Source organism: Bombyx mandarina, chromosome 18 (assembly GCF_030267445.1).
Source record: "Bombyx mandarina strain Sakado chromosome 18, ASM3026744v2".
NCBI lineage: Eukaryota > Metazoa > Arthropoda > Insecta > Lepidoptera > Bombycidae > Bombyx > Bombyx mandarina.
The window spans coordinates 991,143-1,018,101 of record NC_143224.1 but is presented as its reverse complement, the minus strand read 5'-3'; the positions used below and the strand labels follow the sequence as shown (position 1 = coordinate 1,018,101).

The 26,959-nt window shown below is 36.7% G+C and overlaps 1 protein-coding gene across 1 annotated transcript in view; it reads right to left on the bottom strand.

Annotated features, from left to right (window-relative positions):
- Positions 1–26,959, bottom strand: part of LOC114239607 (dopamine D2-like receptor) — a 275,567-nt gene that overhangs the window by 178,906 nt on the left and 69,702 nt on the right. The window contains exon 2 of the mRNA XM_089734791.1: positions 4,409–5,032. Coding sequence (XP_089590917.1) covers positions 4,409–4,963 — 555 coding nt within the window. The 5' untranslated portion in view covers positions 4,964–5,032. The remainder of the gene's footprint in view (positions 1–4,408; positions 5,033–26,959) is intronic.

The following is a 26,959-nucleotide window of genomic DNA, read 5'->3' as shown; positions in this document are numbered from 1 at the left end:
CCCATTCAATTGAAAAGAAGATATTGTTAAAGAAGCCAAAGAAAATAATTTTGAAACAAGTTGCAATTACAGTTTTCAAGTGACTTTACAGTCTTATTGAATTTCCATTTAAGGTTCAATTTACATTTTTCCTGTTTCCGTATAATAGAATGTCTTTTGTTACCAACGAAAACTTACAGCTTTGCGATTTTAATGGAGAGCTTGAACGGAAGCACTGTTCACGACATTGACATTTTCAGAACAGTGGCTGATCCAAAACCACAAATCTTGGACATTCAAAATATTTTTAAAGAAACATTCTGTCATTTATAAATAATTATAAGAAGACTGCGTACTTTTTTGATACTTCAAAGAAAGAATGAGATTCAAATGCTAAACTTTAAAGGTCATTCAGATTAATATATAGGTTAGACGATACATTTCTGGATTGTCTTGAAAATAAAATGTCCATAAAAACATATTTTACGAGAGGAAAAGGAAACATCTTTTGTATTATATCTTTTTCACGATTCAAATTTGAAGTACGTCCCACTCAGGGTTTGGGATTATAAAGGGTGATACTCTTTGGAGTTGAGGCGTGGGAGATATTGAAATTTGAATATTTTTTTTATTTAAATATCCAGAAGCGGAAGTCTGTAATTAATAATTACAATACGAATATTTTATATTAGTGAATTTTTAGTGAAAGGACTGAGACATTGAATCTAAAGATAAAAGTTAAGTCGAATATCGTGGTCCCAAAATATCAGAATAGACTGACTTACAATGGTACAATAGCTGTTCAAAATTCCTGTGAATAACAAAACTCGGTGGTACTTAAGAGAAAAGGCAAAAGGACTTTCAGGTGTATGGTGTCAATGTAGAATAGCCACCATCTTGTATGGATGTCGTAGAAGATTCACCAGAGAATGGGCAGCAATATTGTCTGAGTATAAAATTAGCATACTGCGCTAACAGGCAGTAATTGGTGGTTCGTTCGTAGTGTAAGCTGTTCATTTCTGTCGCAACGCAGTCAGGTGCTCCTTTTGAAGAGTGGAACAATCGTTGTCCAATGTAATTGGGACCTTATGTCTCAAGGCAGGTGGTGGCAGTTACGTTGTGATTTCTATGGGTTTCTGTAAACACTTTATTTTAGTAGGACGTGAAATATGTACTTAACCATAAACATAGTCAGTGCTAGTTAGTGGTAACGGTGTTCCTCTGGCATTCTCTGAGGTCTAAAAATGACGGCACCCAATTATCATAACGTGGAACGTATGCGCTATGACATGTCCTTCTTCAAACGACGCTTGCGGAGAGTACTTGATGGTAGGCAGCGGCTTGGCTCTACGCCTGGCATTGCTGACGTCCATGAGTGACGGTGACCACTTACCATCAGGTGGTATGCTCGTCTGCCCACAAAGGCAATAAAAAAAATGCTCATCTGCCTAAGAACTCAATTGAAAATAAAATTAGATACGTATTAATTGATATTCGTAGGAGATGAAAAAAACATTTATACAAAAAAAAGAGAGCGCACGATTAGCTATGCTATGGACGTGTGATGCGTAGAGAGGAGGTGCATGTGACTAGAAGATGTATGGAAATGGTAGTGCAAGGTAGAGGACGAAGAGGTCGACCGAAGGAGATATGGATGGACTGTGTGAATGACGGTACGCGAGAGAGAGAGAGAGAGAGAGAGGGGAGTGGGTGTTGAGATGACGACTGATAGAAAAGAAGAATGGAATAGAAATATTCGCTATAACGACTCCACCTAGTGGGATAAGGCGGAGACAAAGAAGAAGACATTCCTGTTTTAACAATAAAAATTTTTCAAATAATCAATCAATTTAGTATAAATAAAAGAAACCTCAAAAATACTTTTAATGTATACTGCATTCAGAAACTTTAAAAATATTTGTATTGAAAATGATATAGTTTAATGAGCCTCTATGTTCATATGTAGGTAAATTGTAATATTCGCGAATTTCCTCTAAAACCAACTGCGCTTTGATGTAAGTCCTCGACCCGCAAAGTACCTCACCAGAACTTTAGCTTGGCACTTTGTTTGTTTGGAATTTCAATCCGATTATGAATCAGTTTCTGAGACACGTATTCCCACTCTCGTTCGTACTTCGAGTTTTCGAGTATTTAACTGTACGCGAGAAGCATACGTGCTTGTTAGTAATTTGCTTATCTAAACTGCAAAGCTCCTGGTTTTTGTGGTGTCATATCCGAAGCTTTTTCTGTCTAGTACTTGTAATTCCCAGCCATAAAATAGTAGTTGTACTCGTATTACTAAATAACTGTCTATTTACCATTTATCTTTGCCAGTTTTAGAATTCATTGACTACTTCATGATAGCATCTACCGGAAACCATAGTCACCGCGACGTAAATAACGATAAACGCCTTGAAACAATGAAATTTAAATTGCCTTGGTCCGACGGCTAGCCTATCTTTTAACCGTAACACAAAATCGCTTCAAGGCGAGAAGAGATAGAATGAGTAGTAGCAGTATTTATCACTAAATATAGGAACACCACGGCAACTTTATTTCGCGGATTTATTATTTTTTAAGAACATTATTTGGTTTATCGGTCTGTCGAGCGATTACACTCAGTGGAAGATGTTCCTTTTGAATGATCAGGAATGAACTGTGAATAAAGGATCACAGATATGATTAAATTTATAGACTTCCATAGACCTAAATGTTAAAAGAAGTACCTATCAAGTAAATTATATTTCAAATGAATTTTGAATAATTTGTTTGTGTATTTAATCCTTTGGATAACTTTTATCTGATAATAGCCGATTTACGACCTAACAGATCAGCTCTAAATGTTAGGATATTTTCCTTTCATAACGATCTGATAAAATAAGGTTAGGTTGATACAAAACTTCGCTAATGTCAAATATTATGGTTCGCTTTCAAGCAGATCAGATTGTCCATTGTGGTACACAGTTCTAAGTGGACGATAGCTTATCAGTACGAATGGATGATAAGATCAACGGAAATTATTAAGTCAGTCGTAAATTTAATTTTGTTTCTTAAATTTATATTTCAAGTTGCTACACTTGTAACTAAGATAATGAATTTTAGATTTCAAATTTTAATCTACTTATAGTCCTTTAAAATTATACACTCGGCAGCTTTCTGAAGAAATCGAGTACGCAGTCCTCTTGGTGTTGATTGAACTATATAAGCCCATAGACACCATAGTGTAACTTATTACACTACGCTTGAGGTGTTAGGAATTATAGTCGAACTACGATAACTAGGAGGACACTAGTAAAATCTTTATTAATCGGGCTAAGATCGCATTGTTGATCAGATGACTAGTAACTATAACTTCCACATAATGCGATCTAAGTTCGGATTGGATTAGGTACATATATTTGATGAAGAATAAGCATCTTGCATAGACACTATAGAGCACTAAACATACTACCGCGCGCTATAACGCGTCAGTTGACATGAGCTCAACATCATGTTCATCCTACAATTGCTTCAAACCAGAGACCGTGCGTTAAATAGGCGCTTCTACTGGAAGACCCTAGAGAACTTTTTCCCTTTGGTCTCGCTTTTAAAACTATTTCGACCGGGGGTTAAGGACGGTTTTGTCCCAAATCCTCTATCGATAACAGTCCCTACGCACTTGTTTTATTTGTAAACCACAAATCCCTAAGGGTTTCGGCTGCTATGAATCATTTAGCATACCCCAATCCACGGTAGATTTTAAGACAGTGCAAATATTTCATTTGATGAGTTTAATCTGAGGTATAAAACAATTAGTGGATAGTTGTAAGTTTTTTTCTTCGTTTGTTCGCGAGTCATTTGTGGCGGTTCGTGTTGAATTTATGCAATTTTGAACACTTTTGCTGCCATTATAAATTAAGTGATACCCATTAAACAAATCCGTGTATTACTAAACCGTGGATATGTTTCACAAATTATTAATTTTTTAGAATCTGTATATCATGTTTTTCTAACAAAATCGTGTACCACATATTTGCTTAGTTTTAAGCGGAGACAAATACATGTGTAGCACTTTTAAGTTAAAAATGAAATAAATTTGCCCGCGGAGGGAGTTCCTAAATATTTACCCGATTTTAATTTTTTTCCCCTACACATTCTCTGATAGCCTAAGGGACTATTCCAGCTGCTCACGGATTGGTTGGTGAGCTCATAGGCTCAATTTGATATATGCTAACACTGTGCGTAGCAGGAGCAGTGCTTTGTTGAATCTACTGCCGGATTGGAATCGCGACCACTGAGAAGATAAAGTTAGTCATAGTAATTCAACGCGGACGATGATAGGATTGTCATAAACGTTATGCCTTTGAACTTTCTGACAACGTTATCCTAATGCTGTTAACTGTCGGTTACAAATTCTGAAACAGATAATTAAAATAAAATAAAAACTCACCAAATAATAAACTCCAAACGGCATAACGACGACCGCGACGAGAAGGTCCGCGACCGCCAAGCTCACGATGAAATAATTCGTAACAGTCTGCAATGTCCTTTCTTTGACTACACTCATGATAACCAACACATTACCGAACAACGTAAAAAAAGGGAATATCAACAGTAATAAGGCCCACAGATTGTATTCCGGTTCGTCGTTCTGTTTCCCGAAACAGGACACATTGAACGTACCATTGAAACTGCAATTTGTGTACTCACTTATATCGTTCAAAACATTTAGTGTTGCGTTACGTTCATTGAATAGGTCGTGACTTGAATTCCCGTAAAAATAATCACTGAAGTCTTCGACTAGTCTCAAAAAATCCCCGCCTGTTTCATTGGTCAGATTATCGTCCTTCGATTTTGGTGTCTGGACGAGAGACGCATTAAAATCTGGTGGTCTTTTTGATGGATGTATGTAAGTCAAGGCGTTATATACAACGTGGTCATACGGAGCTGTGGTGTTTAACATAGCTGTGTTTACGTTTGAAACATTTTTTGGCTGATGAGTCATATCAACGTTTAGTGTTTCAAGGCTTCGAAGATTTTCTTCGTTTCGCCTTCACTGTGGTCGCCATTGTTCCTGTAAGAAAAATTATGTAATTAAAAATAGAAATCAATTTTTTTTATTGCTTTTGATGGGTGGACGAGCTCACAGCCCACCTGGTGTTAAGTGATTACTGGAGCCCATAGGCATCTAAAACGGAAATGCCGCCACCCACCTTGAGATATGAGCTATATGGTCTCTGTATAGTTACAACGGCTGCCCCATTCTTCAGCTGAAACGCATTACTGCTTCACGGTAGAAATAGGCAGTGTGGTGGTACCTATCCGTGCGAACTCACAAGAGGTCCTACCACCAGTAAAACAAGTAGGTAATAAAAACGTCTACTTTTTTACAACATTCTTGATCGAAGTTTCGTTGTAGACAGTAGAACGGTACGGACTCCCAAAAAATTCTCAACATCACTCGTGACGGTAAGCAAAAGAAATGCCAAGAATAATTAAAATCGTTGAACACAGCACATCGATATGATTTTCAATGTTGTCTTAAAGTATCCTTCTATCTTGGTGATCAATATTTAAATCATCTAATAAAAATATCAATTCAAATAAGAAGATATATTGTACTACTAAAGAACTTTTTTGGTGGTAGGGAGTATTGTAATCATGGATAGGTATCGCTAACCTACTTCTACCACAAATCAAGCATGCGTTCCGATTTGAAGGGTAGAATAGCTGTTAAACAATATAATTGAGATTTCCGACTCTGAATCAAGGTCACACATCTTTTTTTTATTACTTCGATGGGTGGATGAGCTCACAGCCCATCTGGTGTTAATTGGTTACTGGAGCCCATAGACATCTACAACGTAAATGCCGCCACCCACCTTGAGATATGAGTTCTAAGGTCTCACTATAGTTATAATGACTGCCCCACCCTTCAAACCAAAATACATTACTGCTTTACGGCAGAAATAAGCGAGGTGGTGGTCCCTACATGTGCGGACTCACAGGAGGTCCTACCACTAGAAAAAAATCTTACATGTGCGGACTCACAGGAGGTCCTACCACTAGAAAAAAACCTTGATACATGGGTGGCATTCACGTTACTATGTCTATGGGTTCTGGTAACCACTTAACACCAGATTGTCCGCCAATGTGTACAGTGAAAACAACTGTAGAACTTCAATACCTTCTATAAAATTTTAGGATATTAAATAAAAATAATTTCTTAATCAGAATGTTATTTCATCTAAAGTTTAGATTAAAAAATTTAAACTTGATATCTGCGATCTAAATCGGAATATGAGGTCGACAGGTTCGGTCACGAATAAATTGAGGTCATCAATCAAATCTCGCGATCAGTCAGAAAATCCAATCACATTCAGCCCATGTAGATACGAGACACCGGACATTATCAAATGGCATGACATTATGATTCCTCGTTGACTAATTTAAGAATCTCTGGTGGCTTACAAACGATTACATAAATTAAACTTAACTAACGCAACGGGTATAAGCAAATATTTATTGATAATTTTACCTTAAATGCATTGTAGATAAAATACAATGCACATTAAATCGTAAACAATAATTGAAGACTAAACAAACACGGTAATCTGGGCCCAAACAAAAATTTATGTACTGTACCCTATGTAATGATAAAATTTAAGTACTAATTTAAGTACCCTATGTAATGTACCCTGTACTATAGAAACAAAGCGGTTTTAGCGGTAGGCAGCCTGCCATTGCTGACCTCCATGAGCGACGATAACCACTTACCATCAGGTGGGCCGTATGCTCGTCTGCCTGCTCGGGCAGTAAAAAAAAAGACGATAGACTGATATAAATAAAATTATATGTTACTACAGTTTAAATATACCTAGTCAGGTCATAAGTATTGTAACACAGTAAAAACTTTTCTTTTAGAATGCTGGCCACAAAAAAGTTTATTGAATTCGAATTTCGAATTGTTCATGAAAATAAAAATGTATACTTTTAAGAATTTTACTCATTTTTAAATATGGAGTGGACGCTTAAAGAAGACCGTGTTGCAGTTATTGCGTTGCATCGTTGCGGTTACGCGCCAATTCAAATTTTTAACATACTGAAAAATTTGAATATAACCAAAAGATTCGTTTATCGTACCATCAAACGATACAATGAAGACTCTAGTGTAGATGACAGGTCAAGAAGTGGTCGCCCTCGGTCTGTTAGGACTCCAGCAGTGATAAAAGCTGTGAAGGCGCGAATTCAAAGAAATCCCAAACGTAAGCAGAAACTGTTGGCCCTTCAGATGGGGTTAAGCAGAATCACGGTGAAAAGGGTGTTAAATGAAGACTTAGGGCTTCGGGCATATCGAAGAAAAACAAGACATCGTTTGAATGCTCGTCTAATGGACCTGAGACTGAAGAGATGCCGCGCTTTGTTGAAGCGGTACGCGGGAAAAAAATATCGGGAAATTCTTTTATTGGATGAAAAAATTTTTACCGTAGAAGAGAGCTACAACAAACAAAATGATAAGGTGTACGCACACAGTAGTGAAGAAGCGAGCAACCGTATTCCGCGTGTCCAACGAGGTCACTTTCCATCCTCGCTCATGGTATGGTTGGGAGTTTCTTATTGGGGCTTAACAGAGGTACATTTTTGTGAGAAAGGTGTAAAAACGAATGCATTTGTGTATCAAAATACAGTCCTGACGAACCTTGTGGAACCTGTTTCTCATACCATGTTCAATAACAGGCACTGGGTATTCCAACAAGATTCGGCGCCAGCTCATAGAGCGAAGAGCACTCAAGACTGGCTGGCGGCGCGTGAAATCGACTTCATCCGGCATGAAGACTGGCCCTCCTCCAGTCCAGATTTGAATCCGTTAGATTACAAGATATGGCAACACTTGGAGGAAAAGGCGTGCTCAAAGCCTCATCCCAATTTGGAGTCACTCAAGACATCCTTGATTAAGGCAGCCGCCGATATTGACATGGACCTCGTTCGTGCTGCGATAGACGACTGGCCGCGCAGATAGAAGGCCTGTATTCAAAATCACGGAGGTCATTTTGAATAAACTTTAGTGTCATAAGAATCTATGTTTTGTTAAGTTAATTTTGGTATATGAATGGTTACATAATGAATAAACTTGTTTCAATTATTTTACATTAAACATGTGACAGAATTTATGACCTGACTAGGTATATATCGCTTTTTAAAGGTATATTGCAGGATTGTGTGGGTGCACGAAGGGTTTGCCTGACCTGGAAATCGAACACTCTATCTTACCTTCTACAAATATATTTATCATGAGGAAATTAAAAGAGATAATTCCGAATGAGATCGTGTCAATGTCTTGGAAAGAAAAAAAAAGTAGTCTGACGCTTAAAGCTCTTAGAAAATAAAATACTGGTGTTTTTTTTTTTTTTTTTTTTTTTTATTTCTTAGATGGGTGGACGAGCTCACAGCCCACCTGGTGTTAAGTGGTTACTGGAGCCCATAGACATCTACAACGTAAATGCGCCAGCCACCATGAGATATAAGTTCTAAGGTCTCAGTATAGTTACAACGGCTACCCCACCCTTCGAACCGAAACGCATTACTGCTTCACGGCGGAAATAAGCGGGGTGGTGGTACCTACCCGTGCGGACTCCCAAGAGGTCCTACCACCAGTGATTACGCAAATTATAATTTTGCGGGTTTGATTTTTATTACACGATGTTATTCCTTCACCGTGGAAGTCAATCGTGAACATTTCTTGAGTACGTATTTCATTAGAAAAATTGGTACCCGCCTGCGGGATTCGAACACCGGTGCATCGCTACACACGAATGCACCGGACGTCTTATCCTTTAGGTCACGACGACTTCAGCTTGTGCTTTATGGATAACATTTTGAATATGCAGGTCGAAGTATATACTAGGCTGCACTAAAAGTATCGGGAATGGAATATTTTCACTGTTCCTGCCATATTAAAATCTTTTTAATTGAAAACTCCTTGGTTTTAAAAATCGAATACCATTTATTTATTTAAAAAAAGATTCTCGGTCTTGTCACGAGGTTTTGTCAAACTTGTTTAGTCGTTGAGAAAATGGAATTGACTCGAGAAAATTCAAGAGCGATGATTTATTATGACTTTCGAAGTGGTTTAACACAAAAACAGTGTGTTGACCGGATGATTTCTGCATTTGGTGATGAAGCCCCATCCAAAACCACAATTTATCGCTGGTTTGCTGAGTTTCAACGTGGACGTGTCAAGCTCAGTGATGATCCCCGTCAAGGTCGTCCAAAACCTGCAGTCACCCAAGAAAACGTTGTGCTGTGCGTAAGCTGATTGAGGAAGATCGACATGTGACATACCGCGAAATTCAGGCAACTTTAGACATTGGCATGAGTCAAATACAAATAATCTTGCATGAACAATTAGGTGTAAAAAAGTTGTTTTCCCGATGGATACCGCATTCGCTCTGTGAAGAGCAAAAAGCGGCTCGCGTTACTTGGTGCGTCAGAACTCTCGAAAGATTCCACGCAGGATCCTCAAATGCTGGATACAACATTGTATCAGGTGGCGAATCCTGGATATACGCGTACGAACCCGAAACAAAAAACCAGTCACGAATTTGGGTGTTCGAAAATGAGTTAAAGCCAACAAAAATTGTTCGTTCACGGAGTGTTGCAAAAAAAATGGTGGCCACGTTTGTCTCCAAAACCGGCCATGTTATGACTATTCCTCTTGAGGGACAAAGAACGGTTAATGCAGAATGGTATGCTAGCATTTGTTTGCCACAGGTCGTTTCTGAACTCCGTAAAGAGAACTGCAACCGCCGCATCATCCTCCATCACGACAATGCGAGTTCTCACACCGCACACAGAACAAAAGAGTTTTTAGAGCAAGAAAACATAGAATTATTAGACCATCCGCCGTACAGCCCCGACCTAAGCCCTAATGATTTCTATACTTTCCCTAAAATAAAGGATAAATTGCGTGGACAGAGATTTTCATCACCTGAAGAAGCTGTGGACGCCTACAAAACGGCCATTTTGGAGATCCCAACTTCCGAATGGAATGGTTGCTTCAATGATTGGTTCCATCGTATGGAAAAATGTGTCAAATTTCGCGGAGAATACTTCGAAAAGCAATAAATACATTTTGAAATATTAATGTTGTGTCACTTCGTTAATTCCCGAAATTTTCAGTGCCACCCTCGTACTATATAATAGTTAGAAGGGATAGAAGTTAGGTAGGTTAGAAGTCGCCCAAAACTGAATAAATTTAAAATGACATGTGTTATTCTGAGTTCAGTTTTATAGTACAATGGCTATCCCAGTCTTTGAGCTGAAATTCATTAGTGCTTTACGGCAGAAATCCGTAGGGTAGTGGTACCTACCCGTACGGGATCACAACACTCTCTACCTTCAATAGACGCCTTACTACTAAATATTCTTGATGAAGCAAACCATCGGAGACATTCTTCAACGGCTTATAAAATTTGACATTATCAGCACACAATAAAAAGAATAAATGACGAAAACCCAATTTATTACTATTAATGAAAAAAAGAGAAAGAAGAGAACCTAAAATCGAATTTCGTTTAACTCCGGTTGAGGTAATATCAGTTTTAGTTTCAAAATCATTAACTGAAACTTTCTGAATCCTGTTGAAAATAATATGAAGCAAGCAACCTTAACAAGCTGCTATGAATAAAGCTGTAGACTATTTTATTTCATCGAATATTTTCAGAGATTCATCTTAACAAAGACTTTCCGAGAAACAAGATTTCATTATCTATTATTATACAGACAAAACTAATAGATAAAAAAATCTGTTGTAGTTTCTCCGTGACGTATGACCGAAGGAATAAGCCACATAATATTGATTAAGTAGAATTTAGTTTGGTCTAGAATAAAGTAGGTAAGACAAGAAGGTAATTTAGTAAGGTTACATCTGTCCTATCAATGTTTTTATTTTTATTTTTTTATTGCTTTGTTGGGTGGACGAGCTTGTGAGCTACCTAGTGTTAAGTGGTTACTGGAGCCCATGGACATCTACAACGTAAATGCGCCACCCACCTTGAGATATAAGTTCTAAGATCTCAGTATAGTTACAACGGCTGCCCCACCCTTCAAACCGAAACGCATTGCTGCTTCACGGCAGAAATAGGCAGGGCGGTGGGACCTACCCGCGCGGACTCACAAGAGGTCCTACCACCAGCAAGACAGTGTTTGATTTCGTCTTTTTCTGCTAAGCACTGCCCCATTTAGATAGTCTTCGACTACAAGCAAATAGGCCGGAATACCCATAATATACTGGCTACGAATATTCGTTTTTTTTTTGCACAATTGATACGGGACTGTATTCATCATACGAAGCGCTTACATTTTCGTTATTGTTCAGTCGACTCGTGAGTTTTATCGCAAGCGGATTATTATTTACGATAAATTGGACGAACGATTTTTCAGGAAGTATCTGTAGCTATTTCTACGATAATACCGTATTTTGTTCTATTTCAGTGTGAGTTATTGTTATGCATTCAATAAATATAACGCCTTAGCAGCGAGTTGGTAGTTATTCATCTTTGAAAGATCTATACTGATAGTAAGTTATGCCGAATATGGTTACCGTTCTCATCGCTCGCGACGAAGTGCTCAGCAAATTAACCCACAAACACAGCCCACTGAGTTTCTCGTCGGATCTTCTCAGTGGGTCACGTTTCCGATCCGGTGGTAGATTCTGCGAAGCACTGCTCTTGCTAGGCCTAGTGTTAGCAACGTCCTCAAGTTAGAGTCCCGTGAATTCACCTACTCGCCCGGTTACACTGGCATACCCCCCTAGGCTAGCTTAGGTAGGAAAAAAAGCTGAGTATAGATGAATACATCAAAAAAACGCGGTGACTTTTTTGCCAATAATCTAAACGAAGTTTAATGGATAACCAAATACGTTGATTCTGCCGGCTACATTGTAAAATCGAATGGCCAACAGCATTGGAATTTTGTCTATTAAAAAACTACTACATTGAGCTTTTTTTTTATTGCTTAGATGGGTGGACGAGCTCACAGCCCACCTGGTGTTAAGTGGTTACTAGAGCCCATAGATATCTACAACGTAAATGCGCTACCCACCTTGAGATATAAGTTCTAAGGTCTCAAGTATACTTACAACAGCTGCCCCACCTTTCAAACCGAAACGCATTACTGCTTCACGGCAGAAATAGGCGGGGTGGTGGACTCACAAGAGGTCCTACCACCAGTATTTTCAGTAGATTTATCACTACTGTTTTAGAATTAATACCAAATATCTCGTATTAGATTAAAAAAAGATCCAAATTGAACTTCCTTTGATCCAAGCAGTCAATTTAAGATGATTGATTGGATAAAAATCAGCGAAGTGCTCGCAAGGAGGGGCGTTACCCCTGGTAATAAATTAACCAGGGAGGTGGGAGTCTTAATTGCCAAAGCGACTGTTTTAATTGCTCTGTATTATCATTAAAAGCTTACAACTAAGACGGTGTTTAGAAAGGGCTTTTTTTTAATGCGAATTTCAGATTTATTGGTTCCGGACATTAGGCGAATTCTGAATGAGTCTTGGCTGGTATAAGTTAAATCGTATTTTATATTTAACTTGGTTTTTCGAATTTCGGAGAAGCGAGTTTTTTTATTGTTTTAAGGGGAATTTTTAGATCTTTGTTTTTATGTTTTAAATTTTTTTTTGCTTAGATGGGTGGACGAGCTCACAGCCCACCTGGTGTTAAGTGGTTGTTGGAGCCCATAGACATCCACAACGTAAATGCGCCACCCGCCTTGAGATATAAATTCTAAGGTCTCAGTATAGTTACAACGGCTGCCCCACCTTTCAAATCGAAACGCATTACTGCTTCACGGCAAAAACAGACAGGTGGTAGTACCCACCCGCGCGGACTCACAAGAGGTCCTACCATCAGTAATTACGCAAATTAAATTAATGCATTTAGGTATTGCCTAACTAGCGATGTGGTAAAAATATATTATTATATTGAAACCATAAAATGGTAAGTTATATATTAGTTTACTCTTTTTATTGTTATCCCAAGATTTTTATGATTGCGAAGTAGTTACAAATAATATATTTGAAATAACATTTATATTTTATTATTTTACTAAAATTTATAAAAAACATAACTTCCGAAATTTTTCAAGAATTTAATATACCTAATTTAAATTAATGAATTACTAAAAATAAAAAATAAAAAAACACTAAGATACGGCAACGGTGTATTTAGTGTTGTATGGTGAAAGTTAATATCTTTAGGGTCATTATGCAGTAAGCAAACAGGAAGTTATTAGAATTAATAGTTTGTAATATAATAACGGGTATTGCTGGATTCGTCTGACCTACGTTTTAAGAACTAAAGTGTTTCATAATTTGTCTTTAAAATACATCAGCAATGCTGTGAGGGCGTTTGGTGAGGAAATAGCGGCGGTGACTCAAAGAGGCCGGGACGCAAACCCGTATCTTTTGCTAATTAGCAAACAGACCGTTATTTAAGTAAGATCTTTGATCCCATTTGATGGTACTACAGTTTGATTTTCAAACACACTGAAAGTTTCTGCCGCTTGGTCATCAACACGATATGAGAAATATGCAATAGAATCATCTTCTATGCGATTATTTCTTCTAAAAATTTTACTCTCAAAATAATAACATAATATATTATAGGGTCATAGAATTGCCTTACCGAACGCAAACAAAATAGTCTTTAAACCATACTCACCAACGAAAGCATTTTGAGTGAGATATTAAAAGGAAATATTGGAAAATGGAAATATTCGTGTTCAGTATTATCCTCACCATTACGAAAGCTATTAGCCCTCGCCCACCATTATACTTTATATTCGCAACAATATCGAACGGTTCTGTATCAATAAAGTCAAGCGTTTTGGGAATACTTTGTATTTTTAGATTTTTATAAATCCTAATCTCCAAGGAGATGTTAATTCAATTATGCTTTATGTAGCCTTAACGAGGTTGTTACTACGTGGTAGGGAAATACAACATTTTGTTTGACGTGAAGAAGGAACTGGACTAGACAATTTTTTGGCAGTAAACCATTTGCTATTAATCAGGATTACCAACCAAGGTATACATTTAATTAAAAAATTCTTTAAACTTTAAAAATTCATACCATTCCAGTAAGATAAAACGCTGGGGTGCAGTTGATTCCATATGGAAAACATAAAAATGGCTAAATTATAAAAAAAAAATACCACACATAAACACAAAGAATTCCGACAAAAACAACTAGTGCAGCTTTAAAATTCTATAGCTCAGAGATATGCCAACGAGCTACGTTGGTGCTTGCCGCTAATAACACTGTTAAAATTACGAATAGCAGGCCAAGATGCTGCAGTATATTTGAAAAGTAAAGTCTCTGAGTCATTCCAAACCAACATCAAACTTGGAAACCATGACTGCAGATCCTGAGCAAGACTCCAGTCATCATTCGTACCAAAGTTCCCTTATTTATTATTAAAATTTATTACGAGACGCAACTAATGTGGTGAAAACATGGTTGAAAAAAAAATACCCAAAAAAGAACACGAATAGAAGCATTTTATACTAATCACCAATTAACATTTTTTTTTTTCATTCGCATTACTTATTACGCCCCAAAAAACATTCTTAAGGAACTTTATTTAGCGGTACAGTTAACCGCATTATCTCCAACTGTGGGGTGGTCATTACATAAAAATACTCAGACATTCTGAGTTTTAACGTGAATCTCAAAGCATTTACCTTTTTGGTAATGATAATTTAATTAGACTTACGCAATAGAATAGGAGATTAATATTTGAAGATACTTTTATTGCATTTAGCTACAGCTATTTTGTAAGAGCGAGACTCAGCTTAGTTTACTTTACATTTAAGCCCTGGTGACATCTATGCTAATATTATAAAGCTGAAGAGTTTGTTTATTTGGTTGAACTGCATTAATCTCAGGAGCCACAAGTCCGATTTGGAAAATTCTTTCAGTGCTATATACCCGTTTATTGAGGGAGGCTATAGGCTATAAAATCACGCTAAGGCCAATACAAGCGGAGCACTAATAAATAATGTTTCAAAATAGGGTTTTTTATCTCTTTTGAGAGCTTCCGCTACGTGCGCTGCGGAAACGGCTAAAGTTTCGCTAAAATAATGTATGACAGAATTGTTGCTGAATTAGAAAGCTCCAAAAAATTCTGCGACACCATAAGTCTATATTTTAAGGTTGACTCCCTATATCCTTTTATAATGAATTAAAGTAAAAGTTTAGTTGTTTACTTTTTATGTTTTGGAAATTTATGTTTGTTAGTATCTATACATTACTTATTATTTTATTAGCGTTACGTTTTTGTGTAATATATATTTTTATAGTATGTTTTTAAGTTTTTGCGACCAGTGCACATAATAAAACAACGTTTAAACGGTTTCAAGCGCGGTATTTTTATTACAATGTTTCGGCCACGTTTCAGTAGCCGTCAGCACGGAAGGCAAAGATGTCCAGTGTCAATAAGCGGAAATCTTAGCTGGCTTATAAAAGTCATCTCTTGTTTCTCTGGCGACAATCGAGATCCATTCAGCACACGTGATTGCTAGGAAAGCTAAAATAAAAATGGAAAGCTAAGTATCTAATGAGAGTCCAACAAACAGACACAAAAGCAGCATTAACCAATTTTAACCAACTAATTTCGAAGTACTGCTAACAAATTTTAAAAAATTATTACAACACAAATCAACTACATGCATTCACTGTTCTGTTAAGCAAAAGTTTGTCCATGTGTTGGCCGAGCCTTGGCCAACATTTGTAGCGGTGATTAAAAATCGGTAATTTTGTTCAAAATTTAATATTATTTATAAGTTTAAAGCTTAAAATATAGTTTATACTTCATGTACTTACCGAAAGTAAGATACTCCGGCCGTTAAATTGCTTTTTCGGGCATTATTTTTGCAACTTTTGAATACACATTGCGGTATTGTGAGACGGGTTGACATTGGCTGTGTTTGAAGTGAACTAAACAAAATAACAGACATTTGACGAGACGGATTTTCTGCACCGACCCGAAATCTAGTTACTATTGTTGATCGAAGGGCTCCAGTAACCACTTAACACCAGGTGGGCTGTGAGCTCGTCCACCCATCTAAGCGATAAAGAAAAAGCTAGCATATAGTTTAAATTTTCGTTTCGCTAAATAAAGATAGATGACCCTGCCGAACTAAACGTTCGAAGCCACTTATCAAGTTTTCACGGCGCGATGTGAATGACATGAAATTCTAATTCAAAACTTTATTTAACGCGTCGGTTATAGCACTTGTGATAACGTATTTATAGGTAGAATTATCCTTTTTATTTCTGCCGTAGATATTCATTTCAGGTATGGTCGTACTTTCAAATTTTTGCATATATGTCGGAGAGGTTTTACTAATGGTAGGACCGCTTGTGAGTCCGCGCGGGTAGGCACCACCACCCTGCCTATTTCTGACGTGAAGCAGTAATGCGTTTCAGCTTGAAGGGTGAGGCAGTTGTTGTAGTTATACTTGAGACCTTACTTATATCTCAAGGTGGGTGGCGCATTTACGTTGCAGATGTCTATGGGCTCCAGTAACCACTTAACATCAGGTGGGCTGTGAGCTCGTCCACACATCTGAGCAATAAAAAAAGGGTTTCGTTAAAGGTTTCTTTAGGTAATTAGGTTTCATAAAATGAAAGAACTGGAATTGTAATTGAGATGTTTTAGATATATCCTGAACTTAAGGATGAAATTTAGATAATTGATCTAAAAATTACTAGTGTAAAAAAGCGAAATACATTAACCAATACAACATTAGTCAGTATGATAGATACTTTCAATATATTTCGGTAAAGTTTTGTTCATTGAACGTAGTAAATAATATAAATAAGTAATGGAAATAAAATAAAAAACCGCTGAAATCTACCATAGAGTCGCAGACAATGCATTAAACTTCTAAAACATAATTGGGCATGGGAGCTTGCGAACCAATAAGGGCTAAACTTTACGTATTCCCTGTTACAAAACGTACACTGTTGCAATTTCGATAGTAGTCAAAGTTTTGTTCTAATATATTATGTCGCAGGCTTGTTACAACTTGCGTGTTGTCAGCTTGTTGCTACGTAGGATACGTTGTTTTAGCTTTATTCAAAAGTATTTTTTTTGCTGTTTATTTGCCTAGATTTTTTACTACCAAATGGGTGAATTTTTTCTTACTACATTTTTTTAAATGTTTGGCAGTTTCATGGTTACGACACTGGTTATTAATGTTCCGAAGGTCAGATTCCGTGAGATGATTCGGCAAAATTACAGCTAGATAATGAGGCGTTCTATCTATCTAAATCAGCTCTTTTTATTTTAGGTGACATAATTGCGAAGAATTGGTTTCCCAATTTAAAACAATCCGACTTTTAATTGTAAAAAACAGTATTTTTCTCGTTTCAAAATAATGGCAGAACGGAATTAAGCCAGTTAACACGACCCACTAAAACGAAAAACCCAATAAACCAATCACACGAATTGATCAAGCCGTACCAGCCATCAAAAAATAAAAACACTAAAATGAAAATCGCTTCCAATCAAATTGGTGTTGCTCTGTGAAATGCCCCAGGTATTTTTCCCGGTCATAAAACGCCGCTATCAATGGCAACGATACCTAACTATTGCCTTGCAGACTGGCTATAAAACTATTTAACGCCAGAATTTATGAGCTGGATGCTGGTTTCATGCAGTTCGAAATTCAATATCAGAGATTTACCCTATTCAATACGGATTAAACCTTTTTTAAATTGATTTCCAATGGTTAGTCACAGGCTAAAGATTTAAAATAATGGTAGTAAAACTCTGTTAAATGGCCGAAATAACAATTACAACGAAATGAAATGTTGATTTTAGCATTTCAGTCGAAAAAAGACCGAAGTAAAACCGAGGGAATAAATCGCCACTTACCACTAATGGATTGGGATTGGGTAAATTAAATGCTATAGTGATCTTGATGTCATGTCTCAGGGTGGTTGACAGCTGTGGCGGGTAGCCATCATACAACGCAAGATATTTGACAGATACCTGAATCACGCTTACGACATTTTCAAGGTAAGTTCGTATATATACAAGTTCCGAACAACAACGTTCGGACCGTCAGTCTACCGAGCAATATCACCCGCTCGGTGGAAGATGTTCCCTTTGTCGTATATCTCTCCAAAACAGCAATCAGGTTGTGATGTATGGACATTCTCATCTAAGCCTATAGATATTTAGACGACCACTTAACACCAAGTAGCTCATGAGCTCCTTAACCCGACGACGTAAATATATACATTATTGAATATTGACATAAGTTTTAGATATTGACACGAAAATTTTAATTTTTAATATTTTATAATAAATTCTTTGGGTTAAAAACTCTAGTCTCTAAGTCGAGTCACTAAAGAAAAAATCAAAGAAAAATGTTCTGGCATTATGCTCTTTGGTCGATATCGAGATAAGGCAGTCCAATGTCCGCTAAGCCTTTCCATCAATATCTAAAACCTATCGCCCTTTATATTTCAATTCTCATTAAAAATTAATCTTAATTTTCGACCAAAAATTATTATTAAAATTTGTTCCATTGACCAACACAGAGCATCCATCAGAATCAGTAACATTTATTAATTTCTCTCAATGCGTTCTGAGCATGATGGATTGGCCATAGCGGCCACTTTGCTTCTGACTGATGTCGTTTCGTCATTTCCGTAATTGATTTTGAAATCTGTTCGTTATTCGTGAAAAGCACTTTACGGCATTACCGAGTGTGCGTTATCTATAAATTAATACGTGAAGCAAAAACTTTGTACCGCTTTTTACGAAAATTGCGCAGACGGAGGACTATGAAATTTTCCACACCTAAACAGAATATAGATAAGAAGTGCAGAATGCTATTTTTTTTATTTTTATTTAATAAACATTACGCACACTACCATGTATTTGACACAACACATACATAAAAATATACTCTTTGTTTATTTTCAATTGTCAAACTTTTGTTATTGTTTAAAGTCTGTGGTCAAATTGAGAATAGATTAATATTTGTTTGTCTTCAATAGTTTTGGCAAAATCTCTGATTATATTATAGTTTAATAGTGTTTGACAATAGAACAATGATAATGTTTAAATTAATAATTTCAGTTAATTATAATTGAATTTCGACTACTGCTGGACCACTAGTTATTATAAATTTGAAAATTAGCTCACGACCTGTTATCGGAGCTCGTGGGTAAGCCAACCGAACCCATAGTAAAGTGCTACCTTGCACCTTAATCTGGAACTCTCAATTGTACCCTATTGTTGTAATATTTTATATGCCAAATGGGCCAACAAGCTCATAGCACAACTGATGACTCAACAATGTTTCTGGTAAATGTACCGACGTGTAGCACACGAGGCGTACTCAAGTATTACATGACCGAAATGTATGAGACGTCAATTGTGAGGTCGTTTGTAGGGTTGTACCTTAAAGGCGGAGAGTAGATTAATTATTTTCATCACTTTATAGGTAGAAGAGTTCCATTTGGCGTTGCCAAGACCCATAGACAGTCTACAATGCTTTCTTTACATCTAATTTAAATGGGTTAGTGGTACTTGTCATTAACGGCTCAATTGTCCAACCCCCAAACTCAACAGAAAGCATACGCTGTGAGCTTTTTTCCTCAAAACCAGTTGAGCACTGCGGTGACGAAGGTATTCCAACCAATCGCCGTCTACCATTTATAAGTGGTACAGCGTATTGGACACTCGCAAGCCTAAATAGCATCATTCCGTTTATTGCTACATATCATCATCATCATCACCATCTCAGCCTGTCTACTGTCCATTGCTGAACATAGGCCTCTCCAACTGATGTCCAGTGCGGCCGGTCTGTTGCCACCTGCATCCAACGTGACCCAGCAATTTTCACCAGGTCGTCAGTTCATCTGGTAGGTGGCCGTCCCACACTGCGTTTACGTGGTCTCCACTCGAGGATCTTTCTGCCCTATCGGCCGTCCGATCTTCGCGCTATGTGGCCTGCCCACTACCACTTCAGCTTTTGCTGCATAGCTATAGAATTGAAAGCTCAACCACGTGTAGCGGCAGACGGTAAATGGTTACTGTCACTCATAGACATCACTAATGCCAGAGGCACAGATAAGCTCGTCATTCCTGTCTTGAGCTTCCTTAATAAATGCTACACATAATTATGTATTAATGAGAATCATTTTTAGAAAATGACTACGTTGCTATCGCTTGGTTGTCGAGAAAAATATCAGTGTTTCGGGCTCATTTAGGTCAAACCTCTACGCTCGGGAACCTTAATTATCCCAGACTACTGGTATTCATAGAATAAGTTAAGCCCGTATATAGATGTGAAAATTTAACCAGTATACTTTGTTTAAAACAAGTTGGTGTCTAAAAAAACTAATGTACATATAAGATAATACAACATTTTACCAAAAATCAAAATCCTAGAAAGATTCTGAGGTAAACACCCTATAAAAAAATCAATCAAATTAAGCAACTCCTCCTATTTTTAAGTCGGAATAAAAATGGTATTAATCGGTAGGTATATATGTAAAACACACGTTTGACTCTCAATCTAAAGAAGGGAGGTGGTATCACAGTCATAATTTATGAAAAAAAACTTTACATAAAAATATATATTCTACTAAATTTAAATAATTAGATTCTTCGTGCATTCTTATGCAATATGCTTATCTCGTGTAATTATATGTATATTCATACTGAGTGGGTTTAATAATCAGTTTGTAGGCTGCCTTTTTGATGATTAGTATGCACATTACCACTAAGCAATCACGCTACGAGCTATTTTCACCATAAATATATAATATGATAGCCTTCATATTTGATGCATTTTTGATGAATGAATAAATTCAACATTAGACGATCTTACTTGTTATAATCTATCTACTCTCAGCCCTTTTTCCAACCTAATCTCGTTCGCAAGGAGGTTTGATGTGTGTAAATGAATTTGAATGATTGAATTATTATGATTGAATGAATTATTATACTATAACATTTTTCGTCTGTGTGTTGCATGTCGCGTGACGGTCGACCGCGGAGTAGGGATAAAGTGAAAGGCGCTCGTCAGTGCAGCTAAGGCCAATATGGCGGCACCTATAGTTCGCAGCAGCTGACCGTGTAGTGACTATTACTCGTTTGTGCCAGTGCTCCACGCTATTTTGTTTGTTTTTGTCAGTGTTTAATGTAAATGTTGTTTGTCGGAGTTAAATGTCTATAATGTGAAAAAAAGTTTCACTTTTACCGTAGTTTCATAAAACCACACAATCCTTTTTTTCCGATATGCGAACCTAGAACTTTTTTTAATAGACCTAGTGTTATGAACTCATGCCAACCCTACATTTTAGCAATCTAGTTTAGGTTCCACTTATGGCCTTATTATCATAGTTCCGGACTTAGCTCAGCAGATGTATAACGTCGGTAGGTTCGGTCGACTTTTTGCTCTCTCGAGGTTAAACCGGGTATTTTGCTAGACATGATTTTTTTAAGTGACGATTCGCCACAAATGTTGCTCTTGCGAAACTTTATATTTTTGGTTCACGTTTAATAGAGTGGGTTTTAGTTGTCACTATATGCCTATTAAGAAAGTGATATTAGGAAACGTATAAAATATCATCATCGTCATCAGCTCACTGCTGTCCACTACTCACCTTAGCTCTCTGCTGATTTACACTAGTCAGCTCGATTTTAGACTGTCCGTACATTACCTGCTGACCATCCTTCCCACACGCCTAAAAAATTTGATGACGAAAATATTTTTTTTCTACACTCCGTTGTTCAATCTTTTCAGATTTCAGATTAGAAGAAGAGGTAGACCTAAGAAGAAATGTATGGATTGCGTGAAAGACGATTTGGGTAAAAAGGGAGTGAGCGAAGAAATGGTATATGATAGTGGAGTATGGAAAAAGAAAACATGTTGCGCCGACCCCCAGGTGACTGGGAGAAGGGAAGGAAAAAAATTGTTTAATTTCAGACGATTCATTATGACGACCCGTTGCCAGCAAACTTTTTGTCAGCAAATTTTGACAATTGTAATTCATTATTTTTCTTGTTAAAACAGAACATGCTAGAGCACTTTCGCCTACTGGAGGTAGGCTATTAATTTAGGATACTTGTGATATCCCATACATTTTCCTATTTTCGTTAATAATCCGTAAGCATACCTACCCTAATCTACCTATCATGGCGCTTGCAATACGCCGATATATTGGAAACTCATTAAATATATAATCGTGGCAAGGACTTGTTAAATAATAGTCATTATAATATAGATATCCGAGAAAGCTTAAAGCAATTAGTCCATCCATTATCGTATATGCATTGCGGAGGATTTATTCTGTTTTCGATTCTAGTACATTCTCGGGTATTCATTAGCCAAGGCTTCTTTTTTCCTTTTCTTTTTGGTTTAAGTTTTCTTAATGTGATCTATTTTAAAAATAAATAATGCTATCAGCATACGGACTATTCGAGGACAGCGTCAAAAGGTTTTCAATAAAACACTATTTTGTCTTGTGCTATTGGTAGTAAGTATTATAAGTTCGCGCAGAGAGATAATAATTATTAATTAAAATACTTCTGCTATGTAATCGTTTTATTATATCTAGGCCAGAATTAAGAAGTCAAGCCACTGAGTTTCTCGCCGGATCTCAGTGGGTCACGTTTCCGATCCGGTGGTAGATTCTGCGAAGCACTGCTCTTTTTAGGGCCAGTATTAACAACACACCCGATTTGAGCCCCGTGAGCTCACCTACATGTCAAGGAGAAGCTGAAATAGGCTGTCAAGGCTATCAGCATAGGTAGGGAAAAAATGTAGGTCAGAAGAATTAAGAACCATACATCAGATAGATACTGACATCGTTTACTGATCAACAAAAGAAACTACATGAATGGTATTGACACATAAAACTTATACATAAGTGTATTATATATATTATATAATGCAGGCACATAAAAACTACGTAAAAATATTGTATAGTCTTGTTTTTTATTCATCCCAAACCATTTGAACTCATGTCAATAAACCAAGAAAATAAAACGTAAGTCCACAGGTGAATTCAGGCAATAAATCACTCGGTGTATCGAAAGAGAGCACTGAATGTACATCTAGGAATATTTAAGAAAAGTTCAAAAGAGTTGTAAATCTTAAGCGGTCTAATGACAACGAAGTGACTCTACGTGCTAAAGCTCGATTTAATCAATTAGGAGCTTTGTAGTGCGGTCGACTTTTTTTTTGAATGATAAAAGAATTTAATTACTTTTCTTTTAATTAAAACTTTTGGTAAATGTCTTTTGGAGTGATCGAATAAGCAAACGATGTTATTTGACAATTAATTGTCAACTAAAACTCTCATCTCAGCGACGACGACATTTCGTCCTATGAACACAGGTAATCGCTTATTATTTTTACTGGTGGTACCTCTTGTGAGTCTGCACGGGTAGGTACCACCACCCTGCCTATTTCTGCCATGAAGCAGTAATGCGTTTCGGTTTGAAGGGTGGTGCAGCCGTTGTAACTATACCGAGACCTTAGAACTTATATCTCAAGGTGGGTGGCGCATTTACGTTGTAGATATCTATGGGCTCCAGTAACCACTTAACACCAGGTGGGCTGTGAGCTCGTCACCCATCTAAGCAATAAAAAATAAAAATACCAGATGAGGTTTCTCTTGTTTTTGCAGTGGCTTCCCCTTAATATTGAATTGACGTAAAACGTTTTAGCAACCACTGCAGTTCCGAACCATTAAGCATCAGGCTCCATTAAAATGTCGAAATCTGCAAACTTTGGTAACTGCGCCCATACGATGTCTCTAAATGCCTTTATGCGGAATCTATAGGCAAGAATCTGTTTACCAATACATTTTGAAATTCTATATGTTTGGGGTATATCTATTCTATATCTTTTGGTCTGAGAAGATCGCTAACAAAGAGCTGTGGAGGATCACCGAGCAAACACCAATAGAGAAGGAGATCCTTACGCGGAAGTGGCACTGGATTGGTCACATATTGAGAAAGCCCGATAACAACCTATCAAAGAGAGCACTGTCCTGGAAAGTTTCTGGCGAAAGGAAGAGAGGCTGTCCAGAATAACTTGGCGTCGCTCGGTGGTGTAGGAGCTAGGTGTCTTGGGGATTACGTGGGAGGAGCTAAAACAGACTACCCAAGACCGATGTAAATGGAAAGATTTGATTCGAGCCCTACATCCCAGCAGAGGGTAATAGGAAATAATGATGATGATGATGATATGTTTGTGGTTGTTGTATTGATTTCTGTTTTGAAGAACGAAAAAGCAATACAAGACTTCAACTTCAGTTGACACTATAGGTGGTGGAATTCGTGTTGAATTGTTAATTAGCCTCCCAATTATCTTAGGTGAGCGGTTAGCTCATCTTCCCAACAAAAGAAATCATAATTCGCCACACTACAGGACTACAGGATACGGTAATAACGATTAAATGAATACTAAGAACAAAAACAACATGTTTTGTAAATTGCATCTGTGATATAAATGTAAAGTTTCTTAAGCTGAAAATGGCGAAACTATTAAGCAGCGAACATCTATCGCAGTCCAGCCTATAACTCTGCCCTAACCGTGCAACTTCAAACGTAAATCAAGCCGAGCCCACGACAGATTTATATAACAACTTTCTTTGCACCTGTACAGTCTGTTTGAGCGTTTAAAGCTTTTAAAAGTTATAAAATTCAGCCAAGTCAACCAAGATACTAAATAGGATAATGTCAAGTAGGAGGCTTTACGTGAAAGCGTTTGAAAGTTCGTTTGATTTATTATTAGATTTATTAGGTATACAACCAAGATTTTGCTTCGAGTTAAAATTGTAATTCAAATCTATTAAAGCATAACTCTTTTTAAAACTTTTACACTGTAGTCACTCTGCAGCTTCGCAAAAAGTTCATTTGATCCATTGCTGCGGGAAAAAATGAACACGCTAAATAAAATACTTTTTAAATGCGATCAAAATTGCTTCGAACAAAACAATTCTCGTCAACTAAGCATTTCGTGAAAAGACACACCAAGGAAATAAAACATCAAAAAATCTGTTTACACAAAACACAGCACACAATCGTGTCATTACAAACGTATCTTCCGCACTACATACGGGGTCGTTAAGGCCCCAACTTTTCCACATAAGGGTATTATTTTTCCTCCATGCCTTATCTTCTAAGATACACTTGATTTATGTAGCGACCCGTCATGTTTGCTTTATGTTTTAAGCTTCGGTGGATCGGGAAGGAGTGTGTGGATTTAAAACAAACACGATAGGATAGGTATATTTGAATACTTTCTATTGATCTCAAGCCTTTTGTTTTATATGTTCTTGAATTTTCACAAGTTATCTTTTTAAAAGTATCGAATTCAATCAGATGTGGTGCTGGTGAATGACGCTAAGGACTCCCTGGATAGCAGGTCGCGCCAACGTGTCAATACACCAGGCCAATCTTCAGTAAATGAATAGGATGCCTGCTGTATATTTTTATTGCGGTAAATTTGATTGTGGTAAATTTTCGTTTATTTGTAGAAACAGCCTGGTAATAAGCATGGTACCATCTAACATCCGAATTGTGTTTTATCTTTCCATTGAACGCAATCCGAGATAACTGAATTCCATTTTACATAATATACGTTTATATATTAGATAGACTTGATACCTGAATATCATGAATTATTTAGTAACGTATCGAAAGATTTTTCGACACGAGCAATTCCATCAAATCATTCAAGAGAATCGATTCCAGTTCGAATATGGAATTTTCTTTCTCTGAAACTTTAATTGACTTTGTCCGGATGTTTCTCTTTCCTTTAACGAATCGTTTTTTTAATGCTAAATCGTAAAATTATCGATTATGTATATATAGTTATATCTATATATTAATACTATATATTAATTTATACGGAATACTTTGTATCCCTTTTTACGAAAATTGCGCGCACGGAGGAGTATGAAATTTTCCACACTTATAGAGAATATAGAGAAGAAGTGCACAATGCTAATATTTTTTTAGAATAATGCATAAAAGACACATTAAATCAATAAAGAAATAAAGAAAACATTACACACACTACATACCATGTATTTGACGCACACACGCATGCATACTATTTATTGTCAAACTTTTGTTCTTGAAGTCTGTTGTCAAATTGAGAATAGATTAAATATTTTTTGTCTTTGTTAATATTTTTTATAGTATAGTCTTGGCGAACTTTGTAATTATAGAAGTATAAAATACAATCATAATAGTGTACAAACTTACAATTCCAATTAATTATAGTCGAATTTCGACTACTGCGGGACCTCTAGTAACTATAGTTATAGGTAAACTATAGTTATATAACCTTTTCTTCGGTCTCCACGATTCATAGACTTTATTAAAATAACTTTTACGGTTTAATCGAAAACTGTCAACTAGGAAATGACCTAAATAAGACAATGAAAAAAAAACTCAGATTTAAGCGTGAATTAGGTTTAAGTACGTGGACTGGTAAGTAAGAAATATAAGTAATATTCTTTAAATTAAATTGTTGATCGGTCTCTTTTTTGGAACTATCTAAGCAGATAAACCCTTTTGATAAAATTAGATATATTATTTTACAAAACCAGGGATGCCAATTGTTTTAAACTTTCGCGATTTGTTACGTTTTAACACTTATTTAACGGGCTCTCATCACGATTTTTAGTTTTGATGAGCCGTCGATAATTATTGAGAGAGAGAGAGAGAGAGAGAGAGAGAGAGAGAGAGAGAGAGAGAGAGAGAATACACTTTATTGCACACCAAAACACAATTTACATTCAAAAAAAACAATCAAAAAACAGATAAATTTGTACAATAGGCGGTCTTATCGCTAAAAGCGATCTCTTCCAGACAACCGTATAATTTATAGAAATTCTGGAAAATATAAAAAAATATAGCAGGTATGTTGCGGTGTACTATA